Source organism: Watersipora subatra, chromosome 5, assembly GCF_963576615.1.
Source record: "Watersipora subatra chromosome 5, tzWatSuba1.1, whole genome shotgun sequence".
NCBI classification, from domain to species: Eukaryota; Metazoa; Bryozoa; class Gymnolaemata; order Cheilostomatida; family Watersiporidae; genus Watersipora; species Watersipora subatra.
The window spans coordinates 27,555,019-27,572,447 of NC_088712.1; the positions used below are offsets into that span (position 1 = coordinate 27,555,019).

General features: G+C 35.3%; 1 protein-coding gene across 1 annotated transcript; it reads right to left on the reverse strand.

Annotated features, from left to right (window-relative positions):
* Positions 1 to 726: 726 nt before the first annotated feature.
* On the reverse strand, positions 727 to 17,139 carry LOC137396435 (inhibitor of growth protein 1-like). The gene is made up of 10 exons (XM_068082716.1): positions 17,043 to 17,139; positions 9,023 to 9,221; positions 8,186 to 8,285; positions 6,344 to 6,538; positions 6,010 to 6,122; positions 5,551 to 5,644; positions 3,741 to 3,886; positions 2,535 to 2,753; positions 1,705 to 1,851; positions 727 to 1,044 (listed from the first exon to the last, which is right to left on the reverse strand). Exons 1-10 carry the CDS (start codon positions 17,111 to 17,113, stop codon positions 877 to 879), a joined length of 1,452 nt encoding a protein of 483 aa, XP_067938817.1. The 5' UTR covers positions 17,114 to 17,139; the 3' UTR covers positions 727 to 876.
* Between the last annotated feature and the right edge of the window lie 290 nt (positions 17,140 to 17,429).

Sequence of the window (17,429 nt, forward strand, 5' to 3'; positions counted from 1 at the left end):
TCTCTGAAGCTTGAAGCATGCATGAGAGTACTGCATCCATTAAACTTGCCTATATACACAGAGTTATTGCATGTTTAGTTTTATTGTATACTTTAGAGTTCAGACTATATTATATGTGAGATTATTGTATATATCAGACTACAACATACGTGCAAGACGATTGTATATGCCAGATGATTGTATACATCGGACTATTGTATACATACGTCGGACTATTGTATGCGTCAGATTATTATATGCATCAGAGTATCGCACATGTCGAGCAGTTGTATACATCAGAGTATTGTGTACGTTGGACTATTGTATAAGTTGGACAATTGTATACGGCAGACTATTGTCTAAGTTGGACAATTGTATACGTCGGACTATTATGTACGTCAGACTATTATTTTATGTCAGAGTATGAGGTATGAAAGTACATGTCAAACTATTACATACAAGCGTAATACAGGCGGACTATACTATAGTTACAAAGGCTATGTACACATGCAGTATGATGGACTATTTAGTACAAATAAAAACCAGAACATGGCTTGTCGAGATGGCTAGGTCAACAACTTTTATCTGTCCCCCTCATCACTGTCTGTTTGTCACCTCAGCATTTCGTACAATACCATTTGCAATACGTCAGCAAATAGTTTGCAAACTCGCACCGGGTGTGTCATTACATTAAAAGAAGCGAAACTCAATGGACACCTGATTAATAAGATAGAAGGAAAAAAGAAGTCATCAAATTTTTTATATTGGTAGGTTCCAAAGCAATGTAAAGGAGTAGGGAGGCGGAGTGTAATATAGTTACAAAGGCTATGTACACATGCAGTATGATACGCTATATACAACAAATAAAAAACAGTATATCTTGTCGAGATGGCAAGGTCAACGACCTTTATCTGCCCCTCTTCTCATCACTGTCTGTTTGTCACCTCGGCATTTCGGACAGTACCATTTGCCCTTCGGTTTGCATTGCACGCCAACACAATCGAAGTGAAACCATTCAACCGGACATGCATCGTTGTCACACCCAACCATTTCCCCATAGGAAATCTACAAGTACACAGAAGTAACCAAACAAGATAATAGAGTGGGCATTACTAGAGAGTATGCATCTACATATAAAGGGAATATCAATGTATATATATCAACTAAAACTCATTTGAAAAACCAAATTTTTCTTCTCAGCAAATCTGTTTCGTGGTGTCAACCATCAGGTGTCTGCTTGAACGATTTCAAACAAAAACACCTGACGAACGACACCGCGAAACAGGTTTACAGCGAAGAAAAATTACATTTTCAGATAAGCTTTCACCTGTCTGTTTCATCCTTTTCTATGGTGGCAATCAAACATTCTTTTAATTATCACTTCTATAATTTAGCCCTTTTCATATACATTTTTTATAATGTATTTTCAAATATTTTCTATAATAAATGCTACACAACTATGTGTAGTATTTATTATAGAGTTATCACAAGATTCAGACTCATAGAATGAATTAAACAAATTTTAGTGGATATTTGATCCGACACACGATGATTTCAACGTACAAAGATGGTTATGAAATTATTGAAACTAATCAAGGTCTGACTCTATGTGCCTTCCCAGGACATTTCGTTAATGGAGGAACACAACTCCTACCAGCTAAATAACTATTTAGTGCAATAGTAAAAAGAAAACAATGTCGAAAATAAATGATAGGAAACCCTTACCTGATCACAAATGCAGTACGTTGGTTCCTCAGGCTCGATGGGCTCAGTTGATATTTCTTTTTGAGATTTAGCCTGAGTACCAGCTCGACTTCTTCGTTTCCTTTTTACCCCTGATGGCGCTTCTTGTTGAACATTTACAGTAGATTGCTAACATGAAAAGAGAAACGAGTTAGGACTCAGGGAGTATAGTAAGGGAGTTGTCCTACTTTTACCTGATAACTATTGGTTTATAACATATTTTTAAACAGGGATTTATTGGTTTATCAATTGCTCCCTGTAATTCTATCCACCGTGCTAACAGAGTTCTGTCAGCTTAAAAAGAAATAACAAAGCTCTTATTAAAGGAAGCATTACACAACAAATCTAGCAACATTTTTCAATATTTATTTATTTTTCAATAAATAAATATTGAAAAATATTTATTTACTTCATTTATTTTTAACTATGCTACCAGTTAAGTATTATTTGTAAATCGTTATGAGAGAAAATTTTGTCATGGTACGGACTTTTTATTTAGCTGTTTTTCACACCAAGCATCAAGTAAGTATATAGAGTATATAGAGTAAGGAACTGCTTTGTGTTTATACCTTTAGTGTAGCTAAAAATAGGAGACTCTTTACACGTGTAACATTTTTATAACCGAAATGGAAAAAAAATAAAATATTCAGCCAATTTTAACAGCTTCAGCTGCACCAAAAGTCACAAACAACTTGGTTTAAAATAAAGCTGTTTGTTTTCATTGAGGTGGCAAATGTCATGGCCTTTTATGACTAACTACTTGCGGAAGGATGAAGGGAGGCAGCAGGTGATAGTTTGAAAAAAGATTGTACCTTTTTAGCGGGAGTATCTTCTTTAATCTCCCGCGAATTAGAAGAGTTGCTGTTGCTATTAGGGGTGGAGTTAGCAGTCTTGGAAGGAGCATTGCTTGTACATTTTGATGGGGCGGAGCTAGCAGATTTGGAGCCAGTCGAGGGAGCCTTGCTCACAACAGGTGAATCCATTTTGGGCTTGCGTTTCTTAGAGGCACTAGCGGCCAATCGCTGCTCAACCTAGACATAACAGGTCCCGTGAACTCGGAGTGTTTAAATTTGGTTCTATAGCACGGCCAGGGTCAATTACTAAAGTCAGTCAAGTATGGACTAGGGTCAGCACCAGATCAGCCAAAGTGATTTTAAGAAGTTTGACTGACCGGGTTGGAGAAAATCATGATTTTTAAAAAGAAAAATCGGAGTTTTTTATTTGAATCACTTTTTTTTATTTGGATCGGACTTTTTGAAAACATCAATTACCAACTTTTTTTGATAACCGCTAACATAATATTATTTTATTCAAGTGTGCCACATGAAAACATTAGCAACATAACAAAACAACTTTGCATCACTTTGATTTATTAAAAGTTGTCTTTATTTTAATTTTTACCAAGTTGTGCTTCATATTCACAGTAGCCCCTCTATAAGTACCATTTTTTGACACGGAAAAATCAAAAAATCTTCAAACACGATTTTTTTAGGATGATTTAAATCATTGATTTGAATCGGCCAACTTGGGTCATCTTAGGTCAACCCTGTTGACTGACCTAAAATACCAGATGTAATAATATTTGGGGTGTTATCTACTTTTTTCTGAAACTTTTCTGTTTAGGCTTGTACAATTTGATGGGTGCCTTACCAATAGTCAGGTTCACCTCCCCTCACCATACTTATAGCGCTACTATTTAATAAGTTACATTTAGAGTATGGTCATATGGTCAGCCAAAACCCTGCTAAGGTAAGTTGAGTTCATACAGTCAGTGCCAGTCAAACGCTGATAATCTAAACTCGGTTAATAAAAAACTTCTATGTAATGCATCCGCGAATATGCACAGACCGTCAGAGCTGACTCACTAGACAGACGTCTGCAGACTATCAAATTAACTCACTTGTAGTTATGCATAACTACATCAGACACGTCTGGCATCGTATGATTAACAAAAGTGAGGGAGAAGAACCGACAACAAATTCAGAGCTGAGAAACTGCGAGAGTAAGCAACTACAAACCTGTTTGCTCAACTCTTTTGAGCTCTCCAGAGATTGATTAGATGCAGATGAGTGAACCACTGTTGAGTTCTTTGTATCATTGTTAGGTTTCTTACAAGCGCTGCCAGTCCTTGCTGGTGCCTCACTGAGGGTGTGGTTGGCAGGATCTATAGAGGTATACAAAGACTCCAGAGAAATGCTCAAATAACAGTCTATTTAACAGGCACACATTATATCTTCAGTTTTGTGGCACCATCGAGGGTGAACCTGAGAATGGCCACAGCTTATAGTACAACGAAACATCTACTTACAACAGAAATTTGTTCCAGAAGGTGTTTCGTAAGTAAAAAGGTTTGTATGCACAAGCCGACCATATAAATTCCCTTACAAATCCATTACAAGCCTCCACAAAACTCAGACATAAGAGTTGTATAGATCGTAAATACATGCTATGGTTAAAGTCTGTAAGAGATACATGTTCCAATTATATTTTACATAATAATTAGAAAAAGTATCCAGAACAAGAAAAATGAACAGAAAAATAAGAAATAAAAACTACTAATGGTTTGTTTATCCTTATCATTGGCCATCTAGACTATGTTACGAGAAGACGAGGAGAAGTTTGAGAATGGAGGGTCAAAGGAGTGTTGTATTGTTGTTTTGGGTTTGTTTTGCTCAGAGTAAATATTTTCAAAAGTAAACATAAAAAGATTTTACATTTGCACTAAATGAAAAACGCCATCCTACAGAATACACACCACTTGAATTGAAAGAAACAAACATCGTCCTGCCAAGTATGCGATATATGATAACTCCTAATTATACAATGAACAAAAACAAAATACTTGTCCATTCGCTAGGAACTGAGTGAAGCGCACTCAAAGTCGCACTAATGCAAAACAAACGGGCCAAGGCATAAAACTAACGAACACGCCAAATTAGACATTTTGCTTCCATTTAGGGAAGAAATTTCTAGATGCGAAAGCCTCTAAAAATCTCTTTCCGAAATAGCAAAATATCTACCAAAACATGTTTTGTAACTCGAAAATTTTTTTAAGTAGAAAAGTAAACAGTGAAAAGAGAAAAACTGAGAAATAACTGAGCGAGTTTGTTTGTTTACCTGCAAATTTCACTGTTAAAATGTGTCGAACTGCTGAGGCCGAAGGTGCATTATAAAAACATGATCGTCAATAAAAATGTCAAGTACACATTATTAAAAGACCCAAACAGTTACTTTGGCTGAGATTGAGCTGTTGCGTTCTAACTTTACTGTTGTTGAGATCTTTAAATGTTTTAAACTATGAGTACTTACAAATGTATGCTTTGTGGAAATGAGAATAGACTATAGACTTGCGCAAGTCGACAGTCTCCTGTTTTGTTTGCAGCACATGTAAACTATGAGTACTTACAAATGTATGCATTGTGGAAATGAGAATAGACTACAGACTCACGCAAGTCGACAGTCTCATGTTTTGTTTGCAGCACAACAGGAGACTGTAAAGACAAAAATTTAATTTGTTTACTAAATGAATGACACATTTTTTGGCTTTGTCAAAGTTTTTTAGCATGACGAGGCCAGTGATAAAGTAGTTGATGAGCTGCAGACAAGTTGCCCATAGCAAAAAGTGGGTTGTTTCGTTTTGTACCCAATGAGAATGTAATTTTTAAAAACTAAAAAGAAACAACAGGGTAGAAATCCTAAAACTTTGGCAACCTTCGCAATCACTTGAATTCTATATGATGCTCAGTGTTACCTCATGACAGTTATCCTACATAATTAAAACTGATTAATTAAACATAATTAGACAGACTCGAGCACATAAGGGGTTACCTAGATTTTCACGGTCTGCGTCCAACTGTTTTGTTCTGTTTTCTATGTACTCCATGAGAGAGTTGGAGAGCTGAATCTTTTCATCTTCAAACTCCTACAAAATTGATCGCAATCTTAAAAAGATTGTAAGGCTGTGACATAAGCACACAAAACAGCTCAGTAACCAAGCAGTGATCTGTTTAACAGAAGTAAAACCTGCAATATCTTGTCAGACTTGCTGGGGTACCCAACAACTAAATTGTAAACTAGTGACTCTTTGCATTATGTTTTCAACAAAAAATGCATCACTTGCAACTATTTCACGAACTTTTCCTAGCAACGGCAAATGCACGTTACCAAAATTTACCAAATTATAATTTGCTAAAGATTTACAAAGTTATAAAAAAACCATCACCAAAATGAATTTATAGTTAAATTAACTATTTGCATAAACGTAGAAAGTATTAGTAGTATACTCACCTGCATTCTTAAAAGCATTCGATGCAGTTGGGAAACAAAAGAACTGTCAGGTATTTCTCCATCTTTTAAATTTACGAATACTTCTTCAAAAGGTGCGGTGTCTTTTTCTAAATCTATAGATATGACAATTAAGAACGATGAAAAAACCTGCTTCTATCATGTGGTCCCAATACAGACGTTTAATAGGAATTATCAGCTTAACCGCTAACTTTACCTTGGCTAAATAACACACGCAGGTTGCAATATCAACCATATTAGGCGGCATATTTTGACTTTTTTCTATTCACTAGCAACAGAATTTGCAAAGGTATTACGTTTATAGCGTTCAACGTACCTGATAACCTCACATCTACTTCTCTAATCTGTGTGAGAATTTTTTGTAAGTCATCGGGTAAAGCCTCGAGACAGTCGAGATAATTTTCCAAATAGGTAGCAGAACAAATAGCTTCTACATGCGCTTGATTTAGCACAGACATAGTCATGGATTTGACACTCTCTTGTCTTTTTGTAGAATTACTTCTTGAGAAAGCTACAAATGAGTAATATAGGGTTACTTTTTAAAAATATGTGCGGTAGAGTAAAATCGTAACAAAAGTTGCGGTTGAGAAGATCGTAGCCGCATTTCCAGCGGATTTCCAATGACTTTCACAATAAAGGCTACGCGCTGCTTTGATACTACTACGCCTGCGATTTAAGGAATTACATATACACCACTAGCGAGGCGCATCAATCAACCAGCCGACCCGATAGCAATGCAAAACCGAAGAACGTGCTTGTTATTAGCCAATTGGGCGCTAAGACTAAGAGAAACGAGTGACAACTCAACGATAACTGGGCAATCAGCTGCAACAGGAACACGCCCCCTTATAGTAGCGTAATATATTATTAGGAAATAAAATTCGCTTGTCTACCTTCTGCGACTAAAACTTCCAAATGGTGTTGCTGCTCAGCCTGTTACCCAGCACGCATATACACATAGATATATTGTATCAATTGGTAATGTAATTACCAATTGATACAATATATCAATTGGGCGATTACATTGCCCAATTGGTAATGTAATTACCAATTGGGCAATGTAATTGGTATAATAGCATTGCTCATCAAAAGTTGTATTTTAGAAAGTACAAAAAGGCTAGAAACTTTTTGATTAATATATTGCTCATGTAATTATTTTTACAGAATGCAGCAATCTCATCATTCCAAATGACATGATACAGCATGGACTAGCTCAACAAAAATAGTCAGCTAAATTCGTACACCAACAAGAAATAATTTCTCCAACTAAAGTCCCTAGTCGGGAACGTAACCCACAATCCTATGCATATAATTACAGAAAGAAGGACTCATGTATACATACAGACAATGCAAGTAAATATGATGAAAAATTACATATTACCATAAAAGCAAAATCAATAAACATTAACAACTTTTACTGGAGAGAATTTACCTGCAAAGGTGTTATATTTTGCAGGTCTCTGCAAAATATAACGCCTTTGCATTTCTCTTCGCATTGACATAACAGAATACTTTTTGATAAAAACGAATGCTCCCAAAGAGATGTTGTGAGAAAATATAAACATAGTTGCAAGCGCGATGAGAGTCTGCAATACCTCATCATGAGACATCATTTCAGAACCGATCAGCGCACCGAAGAGCTATGTGTGGGACAGATTCAAAATCCAGTTCTGTCCATTACAAAAAACTTTGCTATTGGATACAGAGCAAAGTGATACAGCTGAAAGATGACTGAGAAAAGAAGCTTGCAAGGAGCTAATAGATAAAACAAAGAGTAACAAACTGAGCTGACCAATAAAGCGCAACAAATAGACCTACCAAATAATTGCATGTTGTTCAACTAATTATATAGTAAAAACTCTAGCAAAAGTTAAAAAAAATTGCAAGTGATTGGAAAGAAGACAAAAACAAACAGAAGCAGCTGAATAAATCAAACAAATGGGGATATTTAGCTCAGCATCAATTTTAAATCGTACGCGTAACACGACTCAGAGGTGAACAACCTGATAACCGCAAAAGGGGCAATCAAGAATCTCATTAAAGTCTAAGAAACAAACATGGAAAGATGTAACTTAATGACATCATTCGAAAACCTAATGACATCATTCAAAAACCTAATGAGATCATTCAAAAACTGGTAGAGACACTAGACACTCACAGAGAGCAGCTTGAGATGATGCAAACTCAGGAGAAACATCCTTTGATCTTGTTCCTGCAGCAGGTTCAGCATTCTCTGTGGCTAATCTCTTCCAGTCTGCCTGGAAGAAAATAGCTAAATGTATCGACATATTATAGTTTACTAGTGTAACAATATAATAACTAAATATACCAAGATATTATAGTTTACTAACGTAACAATATAATAACTAAATATACCAACATATTATAGTTTATTAGCATAACAATATAATAACTAAACATACCAACATATTATAGTTTATTAGCATAACAATATAATAGCTAAATATACCAACATATTACAGTTTATTAGCGTAACAATATAATAACTAAATATACCAACATATTATAGTTTATTAGCATAGCAATATAATAACTAAATATACCAACATATTATAGTTTACTAGTGTAACAATATAATAACTAAATATACCAACATATTATAGTTTACTAGTGTAACAATATAATAACTAAATATACCAACATATTATAGTTTACTAGTGTAACAATATAATAACTAAATATACCAACATATTATAGTTTACTAGCATAACAATATAATAACTAAATATACCAACATATTATAGTTTATTAGCATAACAATATAATAACTAAATATACCAACATATTATAGTTTACTAGTGTAACAATATAATAACTAAATATACTAACATATTATAGTTTACTAGCATAACAATATAATAACTAAATATACCAACATATTATAGTTTATTAGCATAACAATATAATAACTAAATATATCAACATATTATAGTTTATTAGCGTAACAATATACAATAGCAACAGATAATTGTACCCGCACATCGTCCAATGACAGAAATATTGATGGAACGGCATGAGCTTTGATCATACGATGAGAGGCTTCCGGCCGCACTTGAAAGTCTGACTCAGTAAAGTGATCAGAGCAGATGTAGGATGTCTTGGTGGCCACGAAGTTCTTTCTTCCTAAAACTGCAACCCACTTCTGCAGAATGCTGTCATTACCCAGTGGAAACCTAAGAAGGTCACACAGTAAGAAAACAAATATTTAGTAAGGTAATTCTTCTCTCTCTCTGTCATTGGAAGGTAAGCTATTTTCGCTTTGCAACTTTTTTAATGAAATAACATCCCAGGGTTTTAACCTTATCTTTAGTATTAGGCCTAAAATATATAAAGCTGAGAAGAATGAGTCAGAACTTTTTACTGTGTCTGATGTCCTATTGTCTGTGTCTCTCATGTATGAAAAAAGAGTCATAATTTGAATGGTGACTTTTGTTTGTCAAGTAGAAAAATTATGAAGAAAAAAATACATTCAGAAAAAAATATTATTGTAAGTTTTTGCATAATTGTTCACAGTGACAAACTAAAACAAGACATCATGCAAATAGTAGAACACGTCAAAACGAGTTAGTGGTTAGGTGATGGCACTTTGTTTTTGTCCACTGTTGGAAAGGAACATGTTTTGCACTTGAACTATTAGTGTATTATTAGATCTGCGCTTGCCATTGAAAATATTTGGGTTGACAAAAGACATTAATTGCTGGAACTAGAGACAAACCTAGATATATATATATATACAGATAATGGTTGAGACTGCACTATATATATATATATATATATATATATATATATATATATATATATATATATATATATATATATATATATATATATATATATATATATATATATATATATATATATATATATATATATATATATATATATATATATATATATAGATATATATATATTTATATGCTAGCTGAATTTCAATCGGCTGCTCTTACAATGGACCTTCGCCCTGATGATGAGGAAATTGACTGGCACACGAAACCTCTTCATGGTGCTTACCACCGACAAATATCTAAGGTTGGCGATCTTCACCTGACATATATGTGGCTGAACAAAGGAAACCTAACGACCAATACAGAGTCGCTAATCATGGCAGCCCAGGAGCAAGTGATCCCGACAAGGCAACTCCAGACAAAAATCTATCACACTAGAGACGATCCTAGATGCAGACTGCGCAAAGATGCACCTGAGACCATCCAACACATCATCAGTGGATGCAAGCAGCTAGCAGGAAACGCATACACTGAGCGGCATAATCATGTTGCAGGTGTTGTGTATAATAGTCTATGTGACGAATATGGCCTTAATAAACCACATCACTGGTGGGAAGCTCCTGGTAAGGTCAATGAAAATGACCCGCTAAGATCCTCTGGGACTTCTACATCCGGACTGACAAGCATGTCCTGGCAAACCAACCAGATATAGTGGTGGTGGACAAAGAGAACAAGAGAGCTACTATAATAGATTTAGCAGTACCCAATGACTACAATATAGCCAGCAAAGAAAAAGAAAAGATAGAGAAATATCTCCCTCTTGGAGAAGAGATTGAAAAATGCTGGGATGTAAGAACAACTGTAATCCTAGTAGTCATTGGGGCACTGGGTGCAATAACACCGGCACATAAAATGTGGCTTGCCCGGATACCAACAGCAATCAACTCAGTTGAGTTGCAGAAAAGTGCGCTACTGGGAACAGCTAAGATCTTGAGGCGAGTGCTCAAACTCCCAGGTCTCTGGTAGGAGACCCGAGTTAGAGCAGAAACTACCACCCATACCGGTTAACTGGGGTGAGGAAACAATTTATATATATATATAAAGATATATATAGATTTCTCAACAAGTGACTGGAAAACTTGCAATGGTCACAAAGTTGTGAGACACGAAAAAATGAATTATCCAAACTAAACCGGTTTTTGCTGTGTGGCAATAAAAACACCTGAAATATCAGAAACTGTGCTGAACCACTGGTACAAAAAGGGCACAATGGTATTTAGCTTTGAGATCACATGCGACTAGGCTGGGAAAGATCATAAAAGAAAATGGCACGTAAAACGAAATCAAGTAACCAATACAATGCCTAAAACATGTTGACTAAACTGACAGAAATTTCTTGACAAATAGTGGGATAAGGAAATACATGTACACATTTCTATGTCCATCAGCCACCGGTGAACATATAGTAACAAGCGGCATACATATTGATTATTACTTCAGGTATGTTGAAGTGAGCTAGTTGAGAAACATAATTTTGAAAACCCAACATTTTTCTCTTTTTTTTAAATAATAGCTGAATTTTTTTTTTCAAAAAATTTAAAAAAAAGGAACTTTTTCAAAATTCTTCAGTACCAAATTATTCAGAGTCAAACAGAGAAAGGGGCTTTTTTCAATGCTGTTCTTTAATAGATATATAATATATTTTAGATAACCTCTTGGCGGCTGCAATCAACTAGAAAAAACAAAAGCCAAGATAGATCTCTCAAAATAGATCCAGATAGTATAAATATCTGATAACAAATTGAAGGTTTGAAGTTGAAATGTACGTTTGGGCCTATAAAAATTTGGAACATCCTGAAACAGGAAAATTTCCAAATAAGCTCCAGAAGATCAAATGCATGAGACTACAGCTGTTGAGAACGCATATCAGTAGTCCGGGCAGTACACAACATAATTGTGTTGTATAATTCAAATGCATTGCTACTTGTATTAGCCTATTAGTTATTGCGTTTATAGACTCCCATATACCATTGCGTCGTTTTTGACCTCCCTTACTTGCTCACTCTTTTTTCTGATTCTATTGTTCGACCATTGCGGACGTGTTTCTGCTAGTGCTCTCAATTTACAGTACCCTCTTTTATATTTTTAGACATTTTCTTAAACTTTCCTTTCTTTATCTATATTATCTCTTGACTTAATTGTTTGTTTCACATTAACATAACAAAATAATCTTATTTTATTGATATTTGGGCAGCTCGGCCGCTTCAGGCGCTGCTCTGAGTGTTTTTATTCCTAGACACGGAGTGAGACATTTTATTAGTTTTACTTTTATTTAAATTAGTTTTATTTTAAATTCAGTTTAGAAACAACATTTTATTTTTTTTTCTAAACTGAATAGTGTCATTTTATTTTGTTGGGAGTTGGGCAGCTCAGTCGCTTAAGGGGCTGCTGTGAGTATTTTATTCTTACAGACTCTGAGTAGAAACTTTTTACCTGATTTTATTTAAAGTCCCTGGTTTTACCTTAGTTTTTTATATAAACTTAAAAGTTTCTTAGGAGTATGGCGAGTGGACGTTTTGCTAGTAAAGCAAATAAAAATAGTAGGTCGGGAGCAGGAACACCTAAGGGGGCTCAGGGTAATGTTAGAAAACAGAGTGGCAGTTTACAAAGTGCTGCTAATAGTGATAAAGACATTGCTGTGCCTTGTGGGCATTGTAATGTCTCTTTCAAAGATAAGGTCGATAGCTTTATCCTGTGTGACTTTTGTCAGCAGTGGTATCATCTCAAATGTGTAGATTTGACTAAGGACGAGGCAGGTACTATATATCGACTTGAAACTAAGGGTGTAAGATTGGCCTGTAAAATATGTAATTAATCTAGTTCTACTGCACACAACCAATTAGATCGTATTGAAAGGAGTCTCGACTAAATAAAGTCCATGGTTTCAGTAATGATTGATCCAAAATTTGAATCCATCGAAAATTCAGTGCAATGGCAGTAAAGAACATTGAAAGAAATTCTACGGTCTTGGCTGGAGCAGTTAAAAAAAACAATAAAACAGACTGAGCAAAAACAAATAAGAGATAAGAATCTGATTATTTATGACATGGCAGAAAACAATACTAAGCAAGAAACCATAGATAAAGTGCAGGAAATCATGAATAGCTGCCATCTTCAGGCTAAAGTTGCCAACCGAGGCTTATACCGACTGCTCAGGCTTATACCGGCTGGGTAAAAGAGACAATCTTAAAACGGATAAGCATGGAAAAACATTCCCAAGGCCTTTAAAATTATGCACTGAAGTGAGAGAGGAAAAATGGGACATTCTTTAAAGAATTAGCAGTCAGAGAATAAAGGGAATTTTTGCTAAACCTGACCTCAACAAAGAGCAAAGGAAGCGGATTTTCGGCTACGAACAGAGTTGAAAAAGACCAGAGAGGAAAATTCAACGGATGTATACAAAATAGTAAAGGGACAAATAGTAAAAATAATTATGTAACTCATAGATAGCTGCTGGCAAACCTTCGATCAAAAAGAGGTAAAATTATTGAGTTAATGGCAATGTCAAATCTTTTTATTTCTGTGTGACTAAAACTCATCTAGATGTCTCTGTAAAAGATGGACTTTGATATATATATAGAAATGATAGGGACTTGCATGGAGGTGATGTACTAATAGTGATCTCAAATCAATTTTGACACTCTACAGTGAGTTTTGAGGGATTTTGAAATGTTCCTTCAGAAGTTGTTGCTACTTTTATTCCCAAGCAGTGCAGGACTGGTCACCCACATAATAATGTTCTGTATATATATTCCAGCAAGTGGATTTCATTTAGCTGTTGAGCCTTTGAGTGAGTTTTTGTCAAAGCTCACACAGAGATATCGAAATGCTAATATATATGTCACCGGTGACTTTAACATGCCGGATATTGAGTGGGAATCGGATGCTTTGGTGAACGTTTCTGGCAAAAACAAACATCTGCATCAAAACCTTTTGGACTGTTTCAATGAATTTGGATTTCATCAGTTGGTATCTCATCCAATTCACGTTAAGGGTAACACACTAGATTTGATTTTTATTAATTTTGTAAGTAATGATTTGTCTCCTATGGTTATTAGTCGGGGTTTAAGTGATCACTACATGATTGAGTTGGAACTTAGACTTGATTAAAGAACTAACACTAAGCCTCGACTTGTTAAAGGTTGACTTGCAACAAAATTCACATTACAGTTATTTGATATCAAAAGATTCACCATGTCTTACTCTGTTGTGTTGTAGGTGCAAAATATATGGAAAGGTGATTATAAGCTCTTAAAAGCTCAAAAATGAACATAAAATCGCAGCCACACGAGACCGCCGTAGTTTGGATTCTCTTTCCAAAACGGTTCAAATGTGACGTAGTTGTGAGAGCTGGTTTCTGTTTACACTTTCATGCAACCTTATTCGTCGAAATATTTTCACAAATATACTTCACGCATTCAATAAAACCATGTCTATTGTTCTTAGGCGTCTGTTTTATCGTCATCGTAATGCTGTCACTTTTAGCAGTGATATACTATAACTTACCGTAAAGATTCCTTTAATTTTTCAGCCTTACCTTGAAGGAGTACATGTCATTGTCTAATAATCATGACGAGCCTGTTGGTCATTCGTGATAATCGAAAAGTACTGCAGAAATTATTTGCGAAGTATTGGGTCACATGATCAGATTACGACTTGCCGATTGGACCAAAACAAAACTGTAAAGTAGCGAGCATCTATATTTGATAAGGGGTCTTCGGAAAAACCTTAAGTGCTTGTCATAAACTAGTGCTTCGATAAGTTTTATATTAAGCTTTTTATTAGCCTTTCAATTCACGTGAGAACATCACGTGACAAGACAATAAATAAATTTCATGACTACGTCAGAGAAATAAAGAGATTCCAATCTACGTCGGCTTTTTGATTTTGAGCTTTTAATCACATTTCCACATATTTGGCACCTACAACACAACAGAGTAAGACATGGCGAATCTTTTGATACCAAATAACTGGAATGTGAATTTTATTGCAAGCCAACCTTTCAGGATGAAATTACATAAATTTTAGTTAAGCTATATAATCGGGCTGAAAAAGAAGAAATAACAATGATCTTAGAAAAACAGAAAGTCAGATCAGGGCCTTGATTGATGGTGGGAGGACATTGATAATGTGTGAAATGTTCTCTTACACAGCATGGTGTTAGCTATTGAAAAGCGAGTCCCAAACACGACAATTAAGCAGGGACCAAGCGGTGAGCCTTTCTGGTTTAATTAAATTGCAAGGCAACTTGTAAACAGGCAAACAAAGTTGTATAACAAATACAGAAAGTCTGGAAATGAGTTAGATCTCCAAAAATATTATTGTTTTAGAAAAATACCCAAACAAACTTAAAAATTACATAATCACTACATAACTAAACTAAACATATTTTTTACTCCTTTGTCTGAGGGAAACAGCAAATGTTTTATCGATTTTGAAAGGTCAAGACAGGCAAAAACCACAGGAAAAATTTTGGAGGAGTCCGAGGACATGGCAAATGAGTTGAATAACCATTTTGGTATTCAACTCATTTGATTTTTTTGTCTCAGACCAAAAACACGCAGCGTTTTGGTCTGAGACAAGACTGTAATCCTTATCCCTTGTTTAATAAATCTGCAATCAAAATAACCAGAGATGGAGTCAAGAAGTTAATTAGGTAAGCACCTGGGAAAGCACCTAGGCCGGATAGGCTCCAAAAAAGATATTTTTTCCGGCTATTGATGAAATTTCATCGGTTTTAACACTAATATTTCAGTATTCACTAGAGGTATTCACTGGGTAGGTTTCCCCCGCAATTGAAACAAGCTAATGTAGCTCCAATATTTAAATCCGGTAGTAAGCAAGCAGCTGGTATCTATCGGCCTGTGTCTTTAACTTGTATTTACTCAAAATTTTTTAAACAGATCATTCGACATCATATTAGTTCAGAGTTAAATGACATACTCTTACCTCAACAGCACGGTTTTAGACGCGGACTGTCGTGCACCAGTCAACTATTCACTACCACACAGTCTATCTTAAGGGAAGATGACAAAGAAGAGTGTGTGCAAGCAATCGTTTTAGATTTTTTAAAAGCGTTCGATAAAGTGTGTCCCATGCACTTTTGATGGATAAACTTTTAGGATATGGTTTTACAAATGATAATTTTTCATGGAATTTAGATTTTTTGACAGATAGAACAAAGAGGGTGGTTTTAAACAGTTCTTTTTCACAAGTTAAAGCAGTAACCTCGAGCGTTCCTCAAAGGTCGGCCCTTGGCCTCGCGCTCTTTTTACTGTGTATTAATGTCATTAGTCAATCTCTGACTTCAACTATTCGCCTATATGGCGATGATGCATTGTTGCATCATCCAGTTACCAGTGCCACTTCTGTTGAAGTCTTTCAAGAAGATTGGAATATTTTGGAAAAGCGGGCTGAAAAAATGGGAAATGTTTTGTAATACATCTAAGTGTTCTGTTATAATTTTTGGAACTTCAAAGATTGTTGATTTTCGTAGTGTACAGTATAAACTGAACAATGTAGTTTTAAATCGTAGTAATAGTATCAAGCCTTTAAGAGTTTTAATAACTAGTGATTTAACTGGAGTGAGCACATCTATAAAAAACACTCAGAAGCCGTGCAGGTTATGGGCATGCTCAGACGTAATCTTTCAACAGCATCACCTAAAATAAAGCTGCTGGCGCATAAAACTCTTTTTCGACTTAAAGGAATTTGAATCAAAGGTGTGTGACACCAGCCTGAAATCTCTTATTCAATTACTTTAAATGATACAAAACAAGGCTGCTCGTTTTGTTAGTGGTCTGAAGGAGAGGGAGGGTGTTACTCAGAGAAGGAATTTTTGGGACTTGATTCATTACAGAATCATAAGAACAATCAGAGCGTCAAATCCTTTCATAACGTAATGCAGTCTGAAAACCATTCAAAGAACTAAATGATTTTATTGAGCAGTGTTTTAATGATGAGTGTCCTGGCCCTCGTAAAAACAACCAGAGATATGCAAATATTTTAGTTGATACTTGTACGAGTTTGATGGTCTCCACTTCCACCTCTGGGTGGTCTAGGGACTCTATCCTAAATTGAACCGTTAAAAGTAAAGTGTTAAAGCTTATAATTGTGTTACAACAGCGTTCAATCTGTTGCTTACGTTTGATATAAATATGTATTGATAGTGCTATACATAAATTAAAAAGCAGATTACATTCTGCTCACCTGTGAAAAGATTTATCTGGGCATTTGCTTTTAGTATTCAAACAGCCTTGTGCGCTGCAATGTCGCACCATTATAACTGTTGCTCAAATTTTTTTTATATCTTGAACTTTAACAAATGAAAAAAAAATCCGTTGAGTTTTTAATAGTAAATTTAATTCATGAACAACAACAACGACATTCCAGTAAACCCCAGCTCGACTAGACGAACACTGCCGCGTTATGAGCACACCCTTACAAAATGGCGGCGTCTCGCAACAATCCGACAGCTAAAATCGGTAATATTACAGCTTTTATACGTCTTCACGATTGCACCCGATTACAAAGAGGCGGGTCAACTAATCTCGGTTCTGTCAGCTACTGATGAGGATAACACCGGCTTAATCAAGA

Coding starts and splice junctions, on each gene's coding strand:
- LOC137396435 (XM_068082716.1), bottom strand. CDS start 17,113: ATGGTGCGACATTGCAGCGCACAAGGCTGTTTGAATACTAAAAGCAAA. Junction 5,645..6,009: donor GAATGCTTTTAAGAATGCAG/GTGAGTATACTA, acceptor TCAATTTTGTAG/GAGTTTGAAGATGAAAAGAT. Junction 1,045..1,704: donor CGTACTGCATTTGTGATCAG/GTAAGGGTTTCC, acceptor GTGTACTTGTAG/ATTTCCTATGGGGAAATGGT.